General features: G+C 34.4%; 1 protein-coding gene across 1 annotated transcript; it reads right to left on the bottom strand.

Annotated features, from left to right (window-relative positions):
- Nucleotides 1-1033: 1033 nt before the first annotated feature.
- On the bottom strand, nt 1034-9385 carry LOC134712887 (uncharacterized). The gene is made up of 4 exons (XM_063574877.1): nt 9257-9385; nt 3191-3289; nt 1956-2230; nt 1034-1385 (listed from the first exon to the last, which is right to left on the bottom strand). Exons 2-4 carry the CDS (start codon nt 3222-3224, stop codon nt 1047-1049), a joined length of 648 nt encoding a protein of 215 aa, XP_063430947.1. The 5' UTR covers nt 3225-3289; nt 9257-9385; the 3' UTR covers nt 1034-1046.
- Nucleotides 9386-10134: the final 749 nt, after the last annotated feature.

Below are 10134 nucleotides of genomic sequence, written 5' to 3'. Positions count from 1 at the left end.
GCCGCCATGGCTAAAAATAGAACATAGGGGTAAAATGCAGTTTTTTGCTTATAACTATGAAACCAAAGCATCTAGAGCAAATCTGACAAGAAGTTAAATTGTTAATCAAGTCAATATCTATCTGCCCTGAATTTTTCAGATGAATTGGACAACTGGTTGTTGGGTTGCTGCCCTCCAATTGGTAATTTTTAAAGAAATTTTGCCATTTTTGGTTATCTTGAATACTATTATAGATAGCAATAAACTGTAAACAGCAATAATGTTCAGCAAAGTAAGATCTACAAATAAGTCAACATGACCTAAATGGTCAATTGACCCCTTAAGGAGTTATTGCCCTTTATAGTCAATTTTTAACAATTTTCATTAATTTGGTAAATTTATGTAAATTTTTACCAAATATAGTTCTCTGTTACTAATGGGCAAAGTTCATGATAGATATAATTGTAAGAAGCAAAATCGTTCAGTAAAGTAAGAACTTCAAACACATCACCATCACCAAAATACAATTTTGTCATGAATCCATTTGTGTCCTTTGTTTAATATGCACATAGACCAAGGTGAGCGACACAGGCTCTTTAGAGCCTCTAGTTGTTTTTGTTTTTGTTTTCTATAGTTTTTATAATTTGGGAATATTAATTGTCAACCGATTATTCCTTAGAAATGTGATTTTGTCTGGAGATGTATATCCCAATTCTTGACATTTGAAGTATTTATACACCATTTTGCTATACAACTTTTCCTGATTTTTTTCTTGTTGATACCGATAATTTTTTTTCATTTCGATGCATAAATATAATCTGTGTTTATGGAAAAATCAATTGGTATAATCTCCTTCAAGTCATTCACTTTGTTTCATTTTGCTTAATGCTACTTCTTGTACCCAGTTCAAAACGGCTAACAATTCCCATCAAAGATCAGATTGATTGTACATTGTAAAAATAGATTGAGGAAAATTTATTTTTTACCATTTTGAATATTTGGAAAGAATGCTGCTTTTGTCATAGAACCTTATCCTGAAGAAAAACACTATCCATATAAATCTAAATTTATGTAATACCAATTGCACCAATGACAATATTGATAATCATAACAAAAACCATTACCACAATAGAAACGTTCAATAATCGGTTTTTCCACAAGTCAAATGTTTTATGTCTCTTCGATGTTCCTTTGACAAAATTGGCTGTAATTAATAATAATGTATTTAAAATCTGTAATAACACCGACAAAGCTATGAAAGCTACCACAGCTCTCTTGAAATGGTCTGTTGCTCCATCTGATATGACTGCTTTCAGTTGTGTAATGTTTGCAATCAGTATGGTAGCACTTAGAAGGCATGACACAATTAATGCTTTTATATTTAGCTTTTCTTTAGGGGGGTCCTCCTGTAAATCATATATAAAGACATTCAAAAATTATAGTTTAATTAAAACTATTTAAGTAAATGTAATGAATCCATGAGGATTCCACCGACATTTAAGGCAATGTTCATTTGTTGTTTTAATTAATATGTCGCATGGTTATTTATGTCGATGGGTTGCTGTTTACACGTTCTAACCTTAATCCTTAATCATCTTTGGCGTACTAAATTATAATCCTGGTACCTTTAATAACTACTTATCAATAGGTGTATAAACCTAACATGATAAAACCTAATATTGTTTACGAATGTAATCATATGTTATTCGGAATCATCACACGTTATATCACCCGTCAGAAGACGTTTGTTCACAGGGCATGTGGGCTAATAACCGTTGTCAAGATTGCATATATAGTCTTAATTTCTCTTATTTTATTTATGTCATATGTGTTATAGTTGTCATTATGTTTTGCTATTTTTCTCAATATGCGTCTGTTAATTATCAAGATAAGATAACTGGAAATAATGAATAAGCACGTTCAAAAATTATTGACATAAACAATTGTTCCTGTATAAATCTGATTAACAAACCTACCTTTGGATATAAGTATATCGCAGGTTTAATTTCTAATAGTTCAAAGAATTGTTTAAGTTTCTGCGATGTATTAATGGGATCCGGTATGGGCTCAGGCTCTGCATTTTCTTTTGGTCTGTAACATAGAGTAAACTTTTTATCTTTTAAAATGGGGAAATTAAGACGAAGATTGTCTTCTGTTTCTTTAGCGTCCCATTCAAGCTGCAAATCAAACTCGTCTGTCTTTTCTTCTTTTGAACAAGTTTCTTCATCTTTGGAATCTTTATTTTCTTGGCCTGTAGATGAAATAAAATGAAGTATATTGTATTATTAAGGGGAAACAAATAGTTTTAACAGTAAGTGTCGAATAGCTAATACAATTTACTATGAGTAAAACTACATTATTTGATATGGCTTCAATTGGTCCGCGTATATCTTTACGTTATACATATCATACTTTGTATCTGTTTAAGGGACTGATTCAAAACTTGCAGTAAAATTTTGCGTCAGATTAAAGACATTTTACAACAGTACTAAGTATGGATGAAAAGGCAAAATTAGAGCATTTAATTTTTTGAAATATTTCATTATATATCACATCGCTATTTAAAAGTTGTTTAGGTGTACATAGTTATCAAAGGTACCAGGATTATAATTGAGTACGCCAGACGCGCATTTCGTCTACATAAGACTCACCAGTGACGCTCAAATCAAAATATTTATAAAGCCAAACAAGTACAAAGTTGAAGAGCATTGAAGACCCAAAATTCCAAAAAGTTGTGCCAAATACCGCTAAGGTAATCTATACCTGGGATAAGAAAATTCTTAGTTTTTCGAAAATTCAAAGTTTTGTAAACAGGAAATTTATAAAAATGACCACATTATTGATATTCATGTCAACACCGAAGTGTTGACTACTGGGCTGGTGATACCCTCGGGGACGAAACGTGGTGTGATAAAAGATATAATAAATTAACGGTGAATAAGAGTTTAATGCTGTAATATATTCTAGTTTTTTTTTCTTTTGTGATTTGACAAGACATTTTCCACCAGCTAGTTGATCTATTCTTCGTTGAGAACTATATGTAAACCTTTTGAAGTCTATTTAATTTATAACTTGTTATATTCGGTGACCGTCTGATTGACGTTATTAATCCACACTCGTTTAATTTACATGATATATCTCGTCATTCTTTTATATATACACGGTACTGAGTCCGTACTATAATATACACAGCTAATGAAAGCCACTTTACCTTGGCAGGCAACCTTTGCTGTGAACTTTTTCATCCTTGACTTTAGTAAGTTGTCATGTCTGGCGTCTTTCGCAATTGTACAGTTAGAACACTGTAATACTGTGCAATAAAAAATAAAACAGTTTATATAGTTTGCAGAATCTATTAAAGCATATAGGTCTTTGTAGATATAATCAGAAATTAGAAATTAACTGTTTATTCTTATGGATAAAATGTTCATTTCATCATTATAAGAAGCCGGTAAAAAAGGATCATCGCTGAAATACATTTAAACGTACAAAAAAATTAAATAACAATTTTGTGACGTATAACAAACAGTAGACAAAACACACACATCAATTATGCAATTATTCTCGCGGATCAATTTCTGACAATGATACAACTACCTATATACATATTTAAGAAATAAGTTTCAGTGCAGTTCATCAAATCTGCAAATTTCTTAAAACCATGAAAATTACAAAGACATGGAATGCTTTTGACAAATAAAACGTTCCCTATCGTCTCAATAAAGATTCCATTCACATATGAATTGAAACTCATCTGCAATTGTGATATCAATACTGATATCTACTTGTTATTTGTGATTTGTTAGGTTAATTATTTTTTGCTGAATAAAAGGCTTGTTACAAGAAGTAAATAGATTGATAATTGAAAGGGAGTCGCTGTGTATACATCAGTTAGATAACTACACAAAAACACAATCCTATCTAGATATCAGAATTTTATCTGTAAGTGACTGCTTATATCATATGTCATATTTCCACAATCAAACATGTAAAAGAGGGACGAAAGACACCAAAGGGACAGTCAAACTCGTAAATCTAAAACAAACTGACAACGTCATGGCTAAAAATGAAAAAGACAAACAGAAAAACAATAGTACACATGACACAACATGGAAAACTAAAGAATAAACAACACGAACCCCACCAAAAACTAGGGGTGATCTCAGGTGCTCCGGAAGGGTAAGCAGATCCTGCTCCACATGCGGCACCCGTCGTGTTGCTTATGTGATTACAAATCCGGTAAATAGTCTAATTCGGTAGGTCAAATTCATGAAAGGGAAGGGGATTGTAGTTACGACGTAAGGAACATATCCGATATCATTTGTGAAACGGTTATTCCATAACGGTCAACCAACTCGTGATGGCGTCCGTAAAATTTACGAAGGGATGATTTCAACTTCACCATTTGGAACTCTTGGTTTAATAGCTTCCTTGTGAGCAGTAACCCTCTATCAAGAAAATCATGATAGGAAATGCAAGCACGGGAATATCGTATCAATTGGGAGATATATACCCCGTATGCAGGTGCTGCTGGAATGTTGCTACTTAGAAATGGAAAGTTCACAATTGGAAAGCTGAAATCATCTCTTTTGTCGTAAAGTTTTGTCTTCAACCGACCCTCTTTGTCAATTTCTAGATGTAAGTCAAGATATGAAGCCGACTTAACTGTATCTGTAGTATCCTTTATCTCCAATTCGATGGGATAGATGCGATCCACATAGTCACCAAATTTTGAATTGTTTAGTGAAAGAACGTCATCTATATAGCGGAAAGTAGAGTTAAAGGATATTGCTAACTTCTTATCTTTCTTCCTAAGAAGTTCCTGCATGAAGTCAGCCTCATAATAATAAAGAAACAAGTCAGCAAGTAGAGGGGCACAGTTTGTTCCCATTGGGATGCCGACAGTCTGTTGAAAAACACGTCCTCCGAACGTAACAAATATGTTGTCAATCAAGAAATCAAGCATCTTGATAATATCGGTTTCAGAGAATTTTTTGTTTGAATCAGAATGGTTCTTTACAAAGTATGATTTATCCCTCCCTAAGACAAGATACTTGTATCTACGTTGACCATTCTTTTTTATGAAGCAAAGTAATACCAACTCTTTTAATTTTTCTTTTAGTTTGGAATGTGGAATACTTGTGTAAAGAGTAGAAAAGTCAAATGTTTTAATACTGTTACAAGATGAAAGAGAGTTAGATTGTATGTACTATCAAAAGGTCTTTGGAATTTTTAAGTATCCACATCTGATTCACGCCACCTCTAGAATAGGCAGTTTCACAATAACTTTGAAGCCCGTCTTTGATTGCTGATAAAATGGATGTTAATAATTTAGAAAGGGGTTTCGTAGAGCACTTGGAAGACCCAGCAATATACCGTTGTTTGTAAGGACACTTATGTAGTTTAGGTATCCAATACAGTGATGGAAGATCCAGTTCTTCATCTTTGGTTGAAATACCAAAGGAACAAAGAACAGACCTATGATTATCCAGGATTTCCTCTTTGGTAAGTGTCGTGAGGGTATATGTTGGGTTTCCAAGTGAGTTGTCTATACCTAATTCGTTTATCAAGCAATTAATGTAATGACTTTTACAGATAAAAACGATGTTATTTGGGGCTTTGTCTGCGGGGACAACAACATATTCATCATGGAGGTCAGATAGGTGTTTAGCAACATTTGGATCTTTGAAGATTGACGTAGCATGGGCATTGATGGACCCATTCAGTTTCTTAATTCTGATTTGTATTAACGACCTCACTGCCTTAATCCATTCGGATAGAGTGTCTACGTCTTCCTTCTCGCGCTTAGCCCATTGCCTGGCATAATCCTCGACTGAATCCATCAAAATTTTAAAGTTGTGTTTCCAATTGATGGATTTAGGCTCACGATATTTCGGACCTTTCGATAACACGTTTCGTAGAGAAGTGTTATTAACAATGTTAAGGTCACCGGTAATAACGTGGCCAGCAGGATTATATGTGAATTGGGAACTAGCACAAGTGCAATCAGGAGGTTTAGACTTGAAGTCGTCAATATCGAGATCCTGCAAAACGCGTTTGTAATTGAAAATTTTAGTTGCAATAGGTTTGGTATAGGTATAAGAAATTATTGGTACAGACTGGTCTTTGAAATAAGGAGGTATTTTCGATTGAACTAATTTATGATGAAGGATATTGCCTAGGTTGACGCCATCGAGACCTTTGTTGGCAAAGGAAAGATTTAGAAAAGATCTTTTCTCTTTTTCATCTTTTCCAAAGCGAACTGGCTTGAAAAGTCTGTGACTAGCAATATCCGAAATTATAGCTTGTAGTTTGTATTGGTTTGAATGAGGGTTTGTTACAGTGGATTCCAACCATAAATTGAACAGAGAATGAAGTTTTGAAAGGGGTAATGAATAAAGTTTCGTGCGAATGTGATGAATACCTAACGGTTTTTGTATGCATGGCAGCAAGTCATTAATAGAGACATCATGCAGAGAGGGTGATGTATAATGACGATGGCCATGACTACGTCTACGTCGAGGAGTCGAGTTGAAAATATTCATCACATTCACCGAGTTACACGAAGGACTAGATAGAATACCTATACCATCAATTTTGTCATTGCAGCCATACGGTGTTGCAGTTCCCAATTGTCTAATCCAGTAGTCTTCTTTTTGTCTACGGAGAGTCGTTGAAAGATTAGGATTGTTCGAGCTATGGTATATTTTTTTCAATAATTCGAACTGTCATAGAAACGATGGAATGATCGGGCTGATTGAAATGCTGGTATAGAATGTCGTTAGCATTGAGGTTAATGTCTGATCTATGACCGCACATACGTTTGTTTAGCCTTCCTTTCGTTTCACCGACGTATACCAAGCCGCAAAGGTTGCACTCTAATCCGTAGACGACATTTATCGATTTACAATTCAGATCATCGTAACTTCTGGTAAAATATGACTTCTTGGTCAAATTGCTAGTGAATTCAGCATCTGTAATTAAAATAGCACAAGTTTTGCAGCCTTTGGTCTCACATTTTGAAATGCGACAGTGTTGTACTGTGTCATCAAAAACCAAAATGTCTTTAAGGAGAACTGAACAAGGCTGTATATGTGTAATATTGCTGTTGTCACTAGGACGATGATCTGAATGAGTCGTGTTTGGGTTATTTGTCATGTCTGGTGATGAGGGGACACCTGCCGTATCAGACGACACCGTGTCCATGGTGACGTCTGTTTCGGACCTTTTTATACTGGGCGACGTCCGAGCCAGTTTCCTGTTAGTTCTTCGTAAGTTCATGCAATTGTAGTTTTGCTACTGGGCGGATGATGTCCTCGGGGACAAAATGTCCACCAGCAGAGACATCGACCCAGTGGTAATAAAAGAGGGACGAAAGACACCAAAGGGACAGTCAAACTCGTAAATCTAAAACAAACTGACAACGCCATGGCTAAAAATGAAAAAGACAAACAGAAAAACAATAGTACACATGACACAACATGGAAAACTAAAGAATAAACAACACGAACCCCACCAAAAACTAGGGGTGATCTCAGGTGCTCCGGAAGGGTAAGCAGATCCTGCTCCACATGCGGCACCCGTCGTGTTGCTTATGTGATTACAAATCCGGTAAATAGTCTAATTCGGTAGGTCAAATTCATGAAAGGGAAGGGGATTGTAGTTACGACGTAAGGAACATATCCGATATCATTTGTGAAACGGTCATTCCATAACGGTCAACCAACTCGTGATGGCGTCCGTAAAATTTACGAAGGGATGATTTCAACTTCACCATTTGGAACTCTTGGTTTAATAGCTTCCTTGTGAGCAGTAACCCTCTATCAAGAAAGTCATGATAGGAAATGCAAGCACGGGAATATCGTATCAATTGGGAGATATATACCCCGTATGCAGGTGCTGCTGGAATGTTGCTACTTAGAAATGGAAAGTTCACAATTGGAAATCTGAAATCATCTCTTTTGTCGTAAAGTTTTGTCTTCAACCGACCCTCTTTGTCAATTTCTAGATGTAAGTCAAGATATGAAGCCGACTTAACTGTATCTGTAGTATCCTTTATCACAGCTCTTGAGCAGTTGAATAACTGTAGGTTTATAGAGGAATGTACAATAACATTAGTTTAGGAACATATTTGTACATTATCATATCGGTAGCATATATGAGTATAAATAAAGGTAACAGTAGTATATCGCTGTTTGAAATTCATAAATCGATTGAGAAAAAAACAAATCCGGGTTACAAACTAAAACTGAGGGAAACAAACCAAATTAAGAGGAGAATATAAGAACAACGACACAACAGAAACACTAAAATGCAACACACAGCGAAACAAACTATAACATGGCAATGGCCATTTTCTTGACTTCGTAGGTTGGGTGGGTTGAACCTGGTTTTGTGGCTAGCCAATGTTAGAAATAACATTTAAATGACATCATTTCATGACAGGATAAAATAAATATTGTGAAAAGTGAACAAAGCTAGCGTTATTAACGTACTTAAATTAAGATGAAGATAACTTCTTAAATGTAACCTTAATATAAGAGTATATATGAAAGTATGATTCCACCTGAGGATTTAATTTTTAAAATGCAGTCCAAAGTCGGACAGCATTATCTTGGCCGCACAGTTTTTTGTTGTTGTTATTGCTGTATTAAGGTATCATGGGTGTATACCTCTTTTCTTTGAACTTTTAACTTTAAAGTGAAAACAAGCTGCTATAATTTATCAATACTTCCTTTAAAAATTAAAAAGAAAAGAATGGGTATAGTGCATTAGGCCGAGTTAAAACAAATACTTTGAAACTGAAATATCCCACATGTTCTGTAAGCAAGCGGCATCTTAGAGTAAGAAAACAGACTAGTTGACCCGCAGTCAGAATCATGATAGGCGGACATGTCTGACTGTTGACAGTTATCTTTTTAACTAGCACCTAGCGCAACATGCTGGTTAAAGCATGTTCATACTCATATGACATCAAGATGTTCTCGTTCTGAATGCCATTAATTTGTCACTGGACGTTATACAGCCATCGTCTAGCCAACAATGGACGATGGTTGTATTGTGTTGAAATTGTGTTTATATTTATTGACTATATATCTGTTTTGTGAGAAACAAATGGTAATACCTTGTATATAGCCACAAGGTGTAAGTAGTTATATTCAGGCTACATGACATAAAGACACACCCCTCGAAAAAAAATAATAAAAAAAAAATATTAGCAATTTAATTCGTTTTTATTAATTTTATTTGTAATTAAAACATTATTGAAAAAACTAACCTTATTAGAAAGTAATATCAATCATATAAATTCTTCCTGTTCTAAATTCAAAGGAGAGTCATTGTGCATGTAAATAATAATCAACACAAATTTGTTCCTAGGTGACAGACAACTATAATGTTAAAAACCTATTCATCCTATCATCTACCTTAACTAGCTGATGCATGTATTTATAATATCTGTTGAAAATTTATATTGATTACTTTCTCAATGAATAATATTGTATGGTTTAATGCTTTTCTGTATTTCATTTAACAGGTGACTAAAACTCGTTGATGAAAACGAATTCGATTTTAATTCTACGTAGAAAACGATGCTTGGAAACAACCCATAGTGATACAATTTTTCCTTGATTAAAAAAGTTTACCTGATACGTTTTCCAAGTAAAAAACAAGGTCAATAAAATCCTAACTAAAAGATAATTACTATAACAAGTAGTAAACAGTAAGTGCAGCAGCACTTATATGATAACATAAAATGAATTATATGAAATATCTACTAGAGTACACAAGCTGAAATGCCTCGCCTGCTTTACTGACAATTTGTTTTATACTGAAAGTCTTTAAGATCAAGGTTTTACTATATATGAGTCTTGGTATTATAAATATACAAATAATATGGATAAATACAGTGGGACTTAATACGTTCAGACCGTGATGGCCGATTCCATTTGTGCATGAGTGGCCTTTCTTGCAGTACTTCCTTAATTTTGAGTCTTGATATGATCCAGCATTGGATTGATAAAAACTTTTTTGAATTTTTGGTCCTCAATGCTCTTCAACTTTGTACTTGTTTGGCTTTATAACTATTTTGATCTGAGCGTCACTGATGCGTCTTGTGTACATGAAACGCGCGTCTGGTGTATTAAATTATAATAC

The sequence above is a fragment of the Mytilus trossulus genome, chromosome 3, assembly GCF_036588685.1.
Source record: "Mytilus trossulus isolate FHL-02 chromosome 3, PNRI_Mtr1.1.1.hap1, whole genome shotgun sequence".
Classification (NCBI taxonomy): Eukaryota; Metazoa; Mollusca; class Bivalvia; order Mytilida; family Mytilidae; genus Mytilus; species Mytilus trossulus.
The sequence above is the reverse complement of the archived record's forward strand: the minus strand, read 5'-3'. Positions and strand labels throughout refer to the sequence as shown.